At 43.1% G+C, this 13456-nt stretch overlaps 1 protein-coding gene across 2 annotated transcripts in view; it reads left to right on the top strand.

Annotated features, from left to right (window-relative positions):
• med17.L (mediator complex subunit 17 L homeolog) overlaps positions 1–12693 on the top strand; it is a 28617-nt gene extending 15924 nt beyond the window's left edge. Inside the window, exons 7-12 of one of the 2 annotated variants that reach the window (XM_018244665.2) lie at positions 2118–2248; positions 3634–3818; positions 4231–4368; positions 6349–6466; positions 6601–6760; positions 12381–12693. In XM_018244665.2, the coding sequence (XP_018100154.1) occupies positions 2118–2248; positions 3634–3818; positions 4231–4368; positions 6349–6466; positions 6601–6760; positions 12381–12586 (938 nt within the window). In that variant the 3' untranslated portion in view covers positions 12587–12693. 2 annotated transcript variants of the gene reach the window in all.
• The last annotated feature ends 763 nt before the right edge of the window (positions 12694–13456 follow it).

Here is a 13456-nt window from a genome sequence, read left to right as displayed (position 1 = left end):
GGTGCTCCAGGGTGCCATTGATTCAGAGGATTCCTCTTAAAGGAGAAGCAAACCCAAAAGTTAAAAAAAAAACCTACCCTACATAGACTCTCCTTCCCCAGCCTTAGAGTTACCCCGGGAAAATGCCCCTAACGTTTTACCTACCCCTCTGTGCAAATTCTGTCCAGCGGAGTTCACGGGCGCCATCTTCTTCTCTTTGGTAGTCTTCAGATTGAGACTGGTTTGCTTCTCCTTTAAAGGGGGTTGTTCACCTTCCAAACACTTCTTTCATTTGAGTTGTTTTCAGATTGTTCACCAGAAATAAAGATTTTTTCCAATTGCTTTCCGTCTTTTATCTATTACCATTTTCCCGAAATTGAAGTTTAAAGTTTAATGTTCCTGGCTCCAGCGTTTCAGTCTGGCAGCTCGGTGATCCAGGAGCATTTTGAACTGTTACAATTTAATACATTTAGTTGATACACGGGGAGGCCCATTTTTCATAGATCGAATTTCGAATTCTTGTGATTTTTTTTAATTCGAATATACTATACAATTGGACTAGGAGGAATCGCATTTGATTCTTATTAGATGAATCGAGTTTTTCTCCCGAAAAAAAAACAAAAAAAACAATGTCAAGAAGGCTATTAACATCTCCAAATGGCTCAACAGACCTCTGCCATTGATTTGTTAATGAATTTGGCAGTTTATAGGTGGTGAATATTTTTATTAGGACTGTTTCCATAGTGATAAATCTCACATTCAAATAGGGGGATTAAAATTCGAATGTGTGCAAATTCGAATTCTAATTTACAATTCGACCCTTAATAAATCTGCCCCTTAGTTGATACATTTCTCAGCAGCATCTGTGGAACATTAGCAACTATTGTATCAGCTGCCTGTAATTGAAGCTCGGGGATTCCGCTCAGCAGTGTAAAGATAAGGAATGTATGTATACTAAGGGGCAGATTTATCAAGGGTCGAAGTGAAAATTCGAAGTAAAAAAAAAAAAAAAAAAATCGATTTTCAAACTATTTTTTGGTGTACTTTGACTAGGGAATAGTCCAAATTCAAATTTCGAAATGTACTGTCTCTTTAAAACTTCGACCATTCGCCATCTAAAACTTGCCGAATTGCTGTTTTAGCCTATGGGGGACCTCCTAGATTTGTGGGCACATTTACCTAGGGTCGAATATCGAGGGTTAATTAACCCTCGATATTCGACCGTCAAAGTTAAATCCTTCAACTTCGAATATTGAAGTCGAAGGACTTAGCGATATTCCTACAATTGTACGATCGAAGGAATAATCGTTCGAACGATTCGAAGGATTTTAATCCATCGATCGAAGGCTATTCCTTCGATCAGAAAATTGTTAGGAAGCCTATGGGTAGGTTTTAGGTGGTGAACTAGGGGGTCGAAGAATTTTTTAAAGAGACAGTACTTCGACTATCAAATGGTCGAATAGTCGAACGATTTTTACTTCGAATCGTTCGATTCGAAGGTCGTAGTCGAAGTATCCCATTCGATGGTCGAAGTAGCCAAAAAAAACATTCGAAATTCGAACTATTTTTCCTCTATTCCTTCACTCGAGCGTAGTTAATGTGCCCCTAGGAGTCAATTGGTGGACTTTGAAAATGTTGAAACAAATTCGATTGAATACGATGTTACTTCAATTCGAGCGATTCCAATTTGCACGAATAGGGCCTATTCACCCGCAGAAAAAAACCTTTGAATTATTAATACATTTCGGTTGGTCTTATTCGAATTTTGAAGTTATGGGAGTTAAAAAAAAAAAAATATCAATTTAGAACAGTTAAAGAGTCAGCGACCCCCCCCCCCTCCCAGAGCTGCTGTGAAAAATGAAACTTTACGCTTCAATATAAGAAAAACAGCCACTCATACAAAATAGAAAGTAATTGGAAAATATCTTTATTTCTGGGGAACAATCTGAAACCAACTGAACTAAAAAAAAGTGTTAGAAGGTGAACAAGCCCTTTAACCCTTCCTATCTCCAAGCCAGGAGACAGTTGCTTTTTAGTCTCAGATTCCCTCCATTCCTTGCCTGATAATTAGTTGCTGTCCTGTCTCCAGAAATGTACAATTGTCAAAAGCTTCAGCTTTGTTTTTCTGTTGCCCCTAGGGTTACAGTTGTCCATTTCCCTGTGTCACTCCTCGAATGACAAGAAGTCCCAGAAATCCAACAATGAAAAGGTGGGGGCGGAAGATCATCTGTATGTCCTGGAGCACAACCTGCACCAGCTGATCAGAGAGGTAGGTCTGTGTGTCCCATAACACTAGGGATGCACCGAATCCACTATTTTGGATTCGGCCGAACCCCCGAATCCTTCGCGAAAGATTCGGCCGAATCCTAATTTGCATATGCAAATTAGGGGTGAGAAGGGGAAAATATTGTTTACTTCCTTGTTTTCTTACAAAAAGTCACGCAATTTCCCCTAATTTGCATATGTAAATTCGGTTCAGCCGGGCAGAAGGATTCGGCCGAATCTGAATCCTGCTGAAAAAGGCAGAATCCTGAACTGAATCCTGGATTCGGTGCATCCCTACATAACACGGGACACGATCCTCTTGTCATGATCCTTCGAAATTCATTTTGGATTTGTTATGGGGAACTATTGCAAAAATGAAAATGTAATATAAGCTGCAGCATACTGAAATAAGAAACCTTGTAAATACAATCAATTAAATATTCTGCATCATTTCTGAAATAATCAAGTTTATATTCACTATCCCTCTCTCAGCATCTGTTTCTCTTCATTCTCTCTTCATGCAGCAGTTGGGTGTCAGATATTCATTGACAGTTAGATCCAATACTTGACAAAGGGCCTAACCAAAGGGTCAATTTTTTCCCCAATAAAAGCACTTTGCAGTCCAAGTTTACTGCTTTGGATTGGTCCTGCATTCTACTATATTCGTTGATGGTGTCATTTTGGGGTGTGGACACAGGACACCCTTGCAGGAGAATCTACTAAGAAACAACCGATACTGGTGAGCTACAGTTTATTCAAATCTACTGCCCCCCCCCCACTGTCCAGCATCTTACTTACCTCATCATAAAAAGCAATCAAAATCGTCTGACATGTCCTATCCTTCATAAAGTCATGCTGATTGCCGCTCCTAATGTCATTCACTAGGACAACATTTTGAATGTGATCCCTTAACAAGCCTTCAAATAATTTGCCCAACACAGATGTCAAATTTACTGGCCTACAATTGCCAGACTGAGATTGTAATCCCTTTTTAAATATTGGAATGACATTATCTTTTCTCCAATCCATAGGTATATCAGATAAGAGCAAATCTTGAAAAAATTAGATATAGGGGCTGGTCTAAAACTAATATAGCACATTTGCCTTTTCTGTATCTGTTACAAACATATTGGTACCATTATTTAATGGAGTAACACTCTCAACCTGCATCTTTTTATTACTAATATATTTAAAAAACTTTTTGGGGTTAGTCTTAGCCTCTGCCGCTATGCACTCTTCATTTCCTTTCTCTGCCTTCCGGATTGCTGATTTACAATATTTATTATTTAGTATGATGAAGCTTATATTAAATTTAAATTTTCGCAACAGTTCCCCTTTAGTTTCAGTGTTGAAGCAGTCAGATGGTCTAATAGCCTCTTATTGTGTCAGTTTCATGCGCAGACTTTAAGTAACAACGTGATGCCCCACCCTGCCAGTGCCCCCTTTGGCTACAAGAGAATGCGTCTAGCAGGGCCGCAGGCCTTTGATAAGAATGATATTGGTTCCATGCAGCAAAGTGAAGGTCTGCTGGAGAAAATCATCAAACAAGCCAAACACATCTTCCTTAGGCGCAGGTGAGTGCTTTGCAATGGAAGCGTTATCTGCAGTCCTCCGCTCTGATTTCATATGCCTGCATGTTTGGAGTGGTCCCATCTGTAGGTGGAATTGATCAGCAGTACCTTGCATTTTTTTAGGGCAGAGACACCCTGCGATTCGGGGAGATTAGTCGCCCGGCAACAAATCTCTTCTTCTTTGGAGCAACTAATCTCCCCAAACTGCTTCCCACTGGCTAGAATGTAAATCGTCAGCGGAATGGCACTAAGAGCGCTTCGTTTTCCGAAGTTTCCTCATGAGGCAACTTCGGGCGACTTCGGAAAATGTAGCACTCCGAGTGCCATCCAGGTTAGGCGCAGGGCGACTAGTCTCCCCGAATCGCAGTGTGTGTCTCTGCCCTTAAAGTAACACTTATCTCGTGTTTGTTTGTAGAACTGCCCGGACTATTGACAGCCTTGCCAGCCGAATTGAAGATCCCCAAATCCAGGCCCATTGGTCCAGTATTAACGACGTGTACGAGTCCAGTGTGAAAGTTTTAATCACATCTCAGGGCTACGAACAGATCTGCAAGTGAGTTACATTGCTCTTGTAAGCTTTTCAGTTTGTTTTTTTTTTCTCTGTCCAGAGAGCAGCACAGGTTGTTATATTGCTAAAGCAAAGAGCCTATACTGGTAAGGGTTAAAAGGAGCCAAAAATCCCTTCACATGCACAACATGCAGTATAAAGCCTTCTGATAATAGGTGGTATTTACTTGCCTCATACTATAAACATAGCACTGCCTTAAAGGAGACATATACGATATTTGAAAAAACCCTAATTTTGTAGGCAATCATGAGTAATATATGGTGTTGTTTTACATGGTGCTAAAAATTTTATATTATCTTTAAAAATAGCCCCTTGTAGCTCCCTGTAGATGTTCACTGGTCTCTGTCTGTGTTTCAAATGAGGGGTGGGTGTGTCCTTACGGTCCCTGCCAGAAGCACAGTAGGAGGGGGACAGCCAATCACAGCCCTGCAGTCACACAAGCACAAACGGGATTCAGTTCCCTATCAGGTCCTGCTAGCTGCTGATTGGTTCCTCTCCTACAGTGCAGTCGGCCTGGGAATTCAGGGAGAAGGGAAGGATTATTAGGGTTTTTGCAGAAATATTCAATAAATCAGCCTCAAACTGGAGTCCTGCGCGGGTAACCCCAAACAATACTTTTTTAAGCACAGTTCTTCTATATCTTCTGGTACATTCTTATTTTTTACACAAAATGTCTCCTTTAATACCAAAAATGAGACGTTAACTCTCACATAAGGCATGGTCGGCGCAGACATGCAAATCACTCCTTTATGTCCCTTTGGCCAACTATGCATCCAGAACCGCTGGTTTTATAGGACAGATACAGCCTTATAGCTCAGAGCCATATATCCAAACTTGCAGACAGCCTGTTCCCATCTTGTTAGATCTCATCAGTGCAACATATTGGAATATGACTTCTGAGTGGGTAGGACTCTTGCTAAAGGGAGCTGAACTCAGGTCTCAGACTATACTTTAGGACTATACTGCCATGCTGCATAGTCAGTGACATTAGTCCCCTGTTACTTGCTTTCTAGAGTTTGACCACTGTAGGGAATCTTACACTAAGGTGGCCGCACATGGGAGGATTGATTCTTCTGATTTAGACCCATTCAGCACTTTTATCTCCCTATGTCTGGGGACCTTCCCATGTCTTTGGATGCGTTGACCTCATAAGAGCAATGAAGGCTGTGCCCACTCATATCAACAAGCATAAATATTCATATAATATGTATGAAACACTGGGGCAGTAGGTAATACATTTATAAGTAAATGTATATTATAAGATGGGGTATTTTCAGCCTATTCAAGTTTAGGACTTTACTACTAAAACCCAGGCAGGGCCGGAACTAGGGGTAGGCAAAGTAGGCACGTGCCTAGGGCGCAAAGCTTGAGGGGCGCCAGGCACATACCTTTCACTGCTATCTACCCCTAGTCCAGTGAGTGCCGCTCTTCTCCAGTCCATGCGCCTGTTTGTGCACATGCGCGCGTACACGAGGGGAGAGCGTACCTGGAGAGGTCAACCGGTTAGTGCGCACGTGCGCGTCTCCTATGTGTGCGGTCAGTGCGCATGCGCGCGCTTCCTATGTGTGCGGCGGAAGGGTTGTCTCGGCTGGCTGGGTTTCCTGGGGCACCCGGTCAGCATGAGCCCGTCACTGAACCCAGGTTACAGCAGCTTATGCAAACAAAGATATAATGGTAAGGACATGACCTAGTAGTGATGTATCTGGGTCGGTGGCGTAACTTGATGTTGCTGGGCCCCACAGCAAATTAATTTTAGGGCCCCCAACATATCCAGTGTTTGTCCTGTTTTACCAATATATGTTCAAATTGCTCATCAATGAGAGCCTCATGGGGCCCCCTGTACCTCCTGGGCCCCCATGCAGCCGCAGGGTCTGCTTCCTCTGTAGTTACGCCCCTGACCTGGGTATAATATAGTACATAACATATATATTACATAACATTTCATGTCTGTGTCATTTGAACCAGGTCTATTCAACTGCAGCTGAACATGGGGGTGGATCAGATCAGAGTGGTACATCGGGATGGCCGAGTCATCACATTGTCCCACCAAGAACAAGAGTTGCAGGATTTCCTCCTGTCACAGGTACAAGCTGCCTCACTCTTGGCCAATCACAGCACATTACAGTGGACGTACTATAGTTTGATATAGTATCGTATAGATGATTTATATGAAGCATTGCAGAAATAAAAATGTGTTGTTTTTTTTTTTTGTGCCAGATGTCACAGCACCAGGTTCTGGCCGTTCAGCAGTTGGCGAAAGTGATGGGCTGGCACTTGCTGAGCTTCAGTAATCACGTTGGACTTGGCCAAGTAGAAACCATTGGAAATGCATCTTCAATCACAGTGACCTCTCCTAATGGAGACTATGCGATTTCTGGTGAGTCTGGGTACCCGCTTATCTGCTTCTATGGCTGACTGGCTCTAGAACTGGCTCTGCCCTATACCGTATGTATTTATATAGTAACAGCTCTTTATAAAGTTTATACATCATTACCATTAGTCCCTACCCCAGTGGAGCTTACATTCTAAGGCACATATCTAATTCACACACACTAGAGTCTATTGGTCTGAGGAGAGATGCAACTGAGTATTAACTCCCCCACTGCTCCTCCTTTTCTGCTGCTCTGCCTGCACCCTAAATCATTACCTCCGCTCAAGTACAGACCGATGCCGTGGATTTTGCTGCTGAAATCCGCCACGTCTGACTGCACCCGAGCAAAGGTTATGTATTTGGGTGCAGGCAGCGCAGTAGAAGAGGAGGAGTGTGGGAGTCAATACTGTATTCCTTTGCAGGTCGATATCCATATGGTGTGGCCCTTGCCTTAAAGGGCACCTCTTGGGCAAAAATACAATCCCCAACTAAAGTCGCAGGTTAATAGAGGCCCACACTCCGATTGAGAGTAATAAATTGCCCCCCTTTTAATGCTAGGCCACCAGCACCGGGAGGGAGCTGACCATGTTGGGGCACATGCATGCGAATAATGAGGGAATGCAGCTATTTGCCCATTATGCGAATGCGTGTGACGCCAAAAGCTCTGCCAACAAGGCTGGGAGCTCCCTCCGGTGCAAGTGTCCTAGCGCTGGCTGGGGGCAATTTTTTTTCCACCTTTGGTGGGAGTAAAAATATTTTTGCCCAACAGGTGCCCTATAAGCATACAATACATCTACTTTTATACCAAGTCCATCTGGGACAATTCTCTGGTCACAGTAGGAGACAATTGAGTTCTGTTAAGCCAAGGGATTCGATCATTTGATGTCTAATTTTTGGGCAGAAATTCATTAGGCAGACCACAGATTTGTCCGTATAGATGAAGAGTCGGTAGCTAATATCAGAGACTCACTGCAAAAGAAAATATTTAAAAATGAAAACATCACAATTCCTACCCAGAGATGGAGGTTGTCTCCCATAGACTCCATTTTAAAGGAGAACCAAAGCTCAACTAAAGAAGTAGCTAGAAATGTTGTACATTATGTTTTGTGCTTCTGTACCAGCCCAAGGCAACCACAGTCCTTTAGCAGTAAAGATCTGTGTCTCCAAAGATGCCCCAGTAGCTCCCCATCTTCTTTTCTGCTGATTCACTGCACATGCTCTGTGCTGCTGTCACTTACTGAGCTTAGGGACCCACTCACAATATACAGTACACATAGAATAGAAATGTCACAATATAAGGCTGATTAGTAATTAATACAGATAATTACTACATGGCAGCACAGAAACCAGTGCAATTAGAATTTAATAATCAGCAAACCTGTAGCATCAGCTTATATTACAGGGGAAGCTCATTTTCTGTTGGATAATTAGTGACGAGCCCTAAGCTTAGCTTCTCAACAGCCAATCAGAGCCCACTGAGCATGTGAGTGTCACAGACACTTTCCAAGATGGTGACCCCCTGTGACAAGTTTGAAGTCCTGGATCATTGCTGCTATTGACAAGCTGAGACTTTAGCCTCGCGCAATAAGTTCAGTGTATAAAATATGACATTTTTAACCCTATTCATTTTTAGGGTTTAATTCTCCTTTAAGCAATTCAAATTTTAAAATCAATATCCTTTTCCCCTGTAACAAAAAGAATGCACCTTGTGATCGAACTAAGATATAATGAGAGGCAACACAATACGGTTTAAGTGATTTTTTTTTTTTTTTGATACACTTAATTTATGCAGATCCAAATTACAGAAAGATCCTGTTATTTGGGAAGCCCCAGGTTCCAAGATACTGGCTGAAGCATGACGACACTTTGATTCATCAACGCTGGGCAGTAGCCCACAACAGCCAGACTAATTGTTGCCTTTATTCTTCTTCCTGCAGTTGGCTTGAAAAAACGTAATCACTGATTGGTTGCTATGGGTAACTGCACATGGGCAAATTTGCCCAGTATTGATAAATGAGCCCCTCCCCATTAGCAGAGGCTTGAGGCACTGATTATGAATGGATCAGTTCATCCTACTTGACCTTTAATGTTAGGGTCTCTCTTACTGCACTTTATGGAATGTGACAGTTTTGCTGAGCCAGCGAATGTCAGTCCAACTCTATATCCACTTTATAGACTGGATGGATTATATCTGAGCTCAGCTTTTATTGTTACTAATCTCTTCCATCCACTTTACTGATGATCATGCCCTTTTGTTAACCCAAACTCTACAACAACGTTTTTCATGAGCCGCTGCCCAGAAACAAATCTCGTATTGAGGATGGGCCCAGCCTAAATATTTAATGTTGATCCATTCCTCCCTTCCCCCCTCTGGACCTTTCAATGCCTCATTAGCTCTCATAACACAATGCGTTCTTTAATGGAGTCTGCTGTCTCCACTCTTTCCACCGGCGGAGCTTTCCAAAGATGCATTATGCTTCAATGTCAGCTCTTTGGAACAGAACCAGATTATAGTCTTCCTCCTCTCGTCATTATCATTGCGCCAGTAATTCATTTACACTTGGATGGCTTCACTTAACTGTTTGTGGTCGAAAAATCTGGAGTTATTTGAGCCGGAACAGCAGTGGCTGTTCAAATAAAATGACATTTTTATAACACAGTACCAGTATTGTGAAAATAATCTGGTGCAGACTGCGGTGATTAAAAACAGGGATGCACCGAATCCACTTGTTTGGATTCGGCTGAACCCCGAATCCTTTGTGAAAGATTCGGCTGAATACCGAATCCAAACCCTAATTAGCATATGCAAATTAGGAGTGGGAAGGGGAAAACATTTTTAATTCCTTGTTTTCTGACAAAAAGTCACGCAATTTCCCTCCCCGCCCCTAATTTGCATATGCAAATTAGGATTCGGATTCGGCCGGGCAGAAGGATTCGACCGAATCCTGCTGAAAAAGGCTGAATCCTGGCCGAATCCCGAACCGAATCCTAATTAAAAATCAGGGAAGCAGGAACAGCATTGGTGGGTTTGGGACATCTATGGAGGCGGTTCTGTTAACTGTTTGCGCTCCGCTCATTGGGGAGAAGTAACGCAGTAGCATTTTAATGTATAATTGCCCAGATATCACAGCAGGATAGACACAGTGACAATCTCATGTATAATACCCCCAGAAATCATAGTCAGATGAACACAGGGGGGACCTCCTGTATAATATCCACAGAACTCATAGCAGCACGGCACAGTTGCAATTCTATGTGTAATTACCCCAAGAACTCACAGCAGGATAAAAGCCGGGGCAATTCCATGTATAATACCCCAGAACTCATAGTAGGATGGCACAGTGGCTCATGTATAATACCCCCAGCAATTTCAAGGATCGGGCAATATTTTTAGTGCCCCTTTCAACTTTTTGGAATAATGTTTTTTTTTTAATGCAGTGCAGTCGCAGCCCCTGCACCCCTGGTAGTTACTCTACTGGAATCATATCAGGGGAATGGAAGGTGGGAATATAAAGGGAATCGTATAAGGGGAATGGAAGGTGGGAATATAAAGGGAATCGTATAAGGGGAATGGAAGGTGGGAATATAAAGGGAATCGTATAAGGGGAATGGAAGGTGGGAATATAAAGGGAATCGTATAAGGGGAATGGAAGGTGGGAATATAAAGGGAATCGGTGGGAATATAAAGGGAATCGTATAAGGGGAATGGAAGGTGGGAATATAAGGGGAATCGTATAAGGGGAATGGAAGGTAGGAATATAAAGGGAATCGTATAAGGGAAAGAGAATCGTATAAGGGGAATGGAAGGTGGGAATATAAAGGGAATCATATAAGGGGAATGGAAGGTGGGAATATAAGGGGAATCGTATAAGGGAAAGGGAATCGTATAAGGGGAATGGAAGGTGGGAATATAAAGGGAATCGTATAAGGGGAATGGAAGGTGGGAATATAAAGGGAATCGTATAAGGGGAATGGAAGGTGGGAATATAAAGGGAATCGTATAAGGGGAATGGAAGGTGGGAATATAAAGGGAATCGTATAAGGGGAATGGAAGGTGGGAATATAAGGGGAATCGTATAAGGGGAATGGAAGGTGGGAATATAAGGGGAATCGTATAAGGGGAATGGAAGGTAGGAATATAAAGGGAATCGTATAAGGGAAAGAGAATCGTATAAGGGGAATGGAAGGTGGGAATATAAAGGGAATCGTATAAGGGGAATGGAAGGTGGGAATATAAGGGGAATCGTATAAGGGAAAGGGAATCGTATAAGGGGAATGGAAGGTGGGAATATAAAGGGAATCGTATAAGGGGAATGGAAGGTGGGAATATAAAGGGAATCGTATAAGGGGAATGGAAGGTGGGAATATAAAGGGAATCGTATAAGGGGAATGGAAGGTGGGAATATAAAGGGAATCGTATAAGGGGAATGGAAGGTGGGAATATAAGGGGAATCGTATAAGGGGAATGGAAGGTGGAAATATAAAGGGAATCGTATAAGGGAAAGGGAATCGTATAAGGGGAATGGAAGGTGGGAATATAAAGGAAATCGTATAAGGGAAAGGGAATCGTATAAGGGGAATGGAAGGTGGGAATATAAAGGGAATCGTATAAGGGGAATGGAAGGTGGGAATATAAAGGGAATCGTATAAGGGGAATGGAAGGTGGGAATATAAGGGGAATCGTATAAGGGGAATGGAAGGTGGGAATATAAAGGGAATCGTATAAGGGAAAGGGAATCGTATAAGGGGAATGGAAGGTGGGAATATAAAGGGAATCGTATAAGGGAAAGGGAATCGTATAAGGGGAATGGAAGGTGGGAATATAAAGGGAATCGTATAGGGGAATGATATAAGTGCAATGCCCTACACTAGGAGGGAGACAGAAGACAGACTGGTGATATTCCTGTGATTTGGGGCAGACACAGCAGCAGCTCAGGTGTCAGCAGAAAACACTGGGAGGAATTGGGAGGTCTCTGCCAATCACAATGCGGGGCTGATCCAGAGACTAGGGAGTCCCCACCCTGCACCCCGATCCACAAGCAGCACCTCGGCCACACCCCCATCCCTCCCACTCCTCCTGCCTGATCATCTTCTGCACCTCGGCTCCTGCCCGCCTCCTCCTTCTTTTTCACCTGGTGTGTGCAGCTGGTCCCTCAGTTCTGCTCTATCTGCAGCTCACCTGTGTATCCTGTGCTCCCTCTTCTTCTCTCCCAATGGGGGGCTGGCCCTGCTGCAGTCACACCCCTGCACCTCTGGTAGTTCTGCGCCTGTATAAAGGTGGCCACACACGGGCAGATAAAGCTGACGAAATCAGTCGTTTAGACCAATTTGACAGCTTATCTGTCTGTGTATGGGGGCTGATTGATATCTGCCCACAATATCGATCGGGAAGGTTTGGTTTTTACCCGACCGACCCGTCTGAGCCCCTTGGTGCATCGCAATTCGATCGTTCGACCATACAGCCGAATTCGGATTACCCCCGGTATATCCATGCCGTTAGTGGCATATCACCAAACGAGCGGATCTTTGAGTCTATGGCCAGCTTAAGAGAGCGAGTCTGGGGCTGCAGGGACCCCCCCAAACCGCTAAAGTTTTAACTTCTCCTGCTGTATATGTTGTTTTGTAGTGAGGAACGGGCCTGAGAGTGGCAGCAAGGTGATGGTGCAGTTCCCTCGGAATCAGTGCAAGGATCTGCCCAAGGGGGACGTCATGCAGGAGAATAAGTGGCAGTATCTCCGGGGACCCTTCAAAGAAGTTCAGTGGAACAAAATGGAAGGAAGGAATTTCGTCTACAAGATGGAGTTGTTAATGGCAGCCATGACGCCCTGCTAGGATGTGCCCCCCTATAAGCACCGCTATATTAATGTACCCCATGAAACACTTGGCAGCAGCCACTCACTACTATTTCCTTCAAATAAATATTTCTTTTTTTTTTTCAACATGTTTTTGTCTTTTCTGTTTGAAAATGTGGCAGTAACACAAAACTTTAGAGCTCCCCCCGTTATCTTGGCACGATGGTGTGGGCATCAGGGCTTTCTGGCATCTAAGTAGAAGACGACATTTAGTGCCATGAATATATTCATGCTACATGTACCCTTAAACTGCTGGTTTGCCTTTTAGTATATTGTAGCCTCACAGAGCAATCGTTTTTTGGCTGCTGGGGTCAGCGACTCCCATCTGACAGCTAGAAAGAGAGAAGAAGACGACTAATAATTAGAAACCATAAAATTGAAAAGTTGCTAGTAAAAGATAAATGTTTTCCTATAACATAATAAAAGTTACTATAAGGGCAGAAACACTCCGATTTGGGGAGATTTAGTCGGCCGGCGATAAATCGCCTTTTCTTTGGGCGACTAATCTCCCCCCGAACTGCCTCCCGCCATCTTTAATCTAAATCGCCGCCGGGATGGCACTTCATTTTCCTAAGTTTCCTCCTGAGGCGACTTCGGAAAACGAATCGCACCGATTTCAACCAATAAAGGTCTTCATCAGGAGCAAAATACAAAAATATAATAAGGAAAAAAGCTGCTTTTTCATTTTCTTTATTATATTTTTGTATTTTGCCTGTTACTACTGTTACTTTAGTATAATGTAGACATTCATATCCTAAGTCTGTTTGCAGTTTGGTTTCTTTTTTTTTCTTTTTTTGTGGTGTTTGAATTATTTAGCTGTTTGTTCAGCAGCTGATGGGTGTGGAATTTC

This window comes from Xenopus laevis, chromosome 2L (assembly GCF_017654675.1).
Source record: "Xenopus laevis strain J_2021 chromosome 2L, Xenopus_laevis_v10.1, whole genome shotgun sequence".
In the NCBI taxonomy this organism is placed as follows: Eukaryota; Metazoa; Chordata; class Amphibia; order Anura; family Pipidae; genus Xenopus; species Xenopus laevis.
The sequence above is the reverse complement of the archived record's forward strand: the minus strand, read 5'-3'. Positions and strand labels throughout refer to the sequence as shown.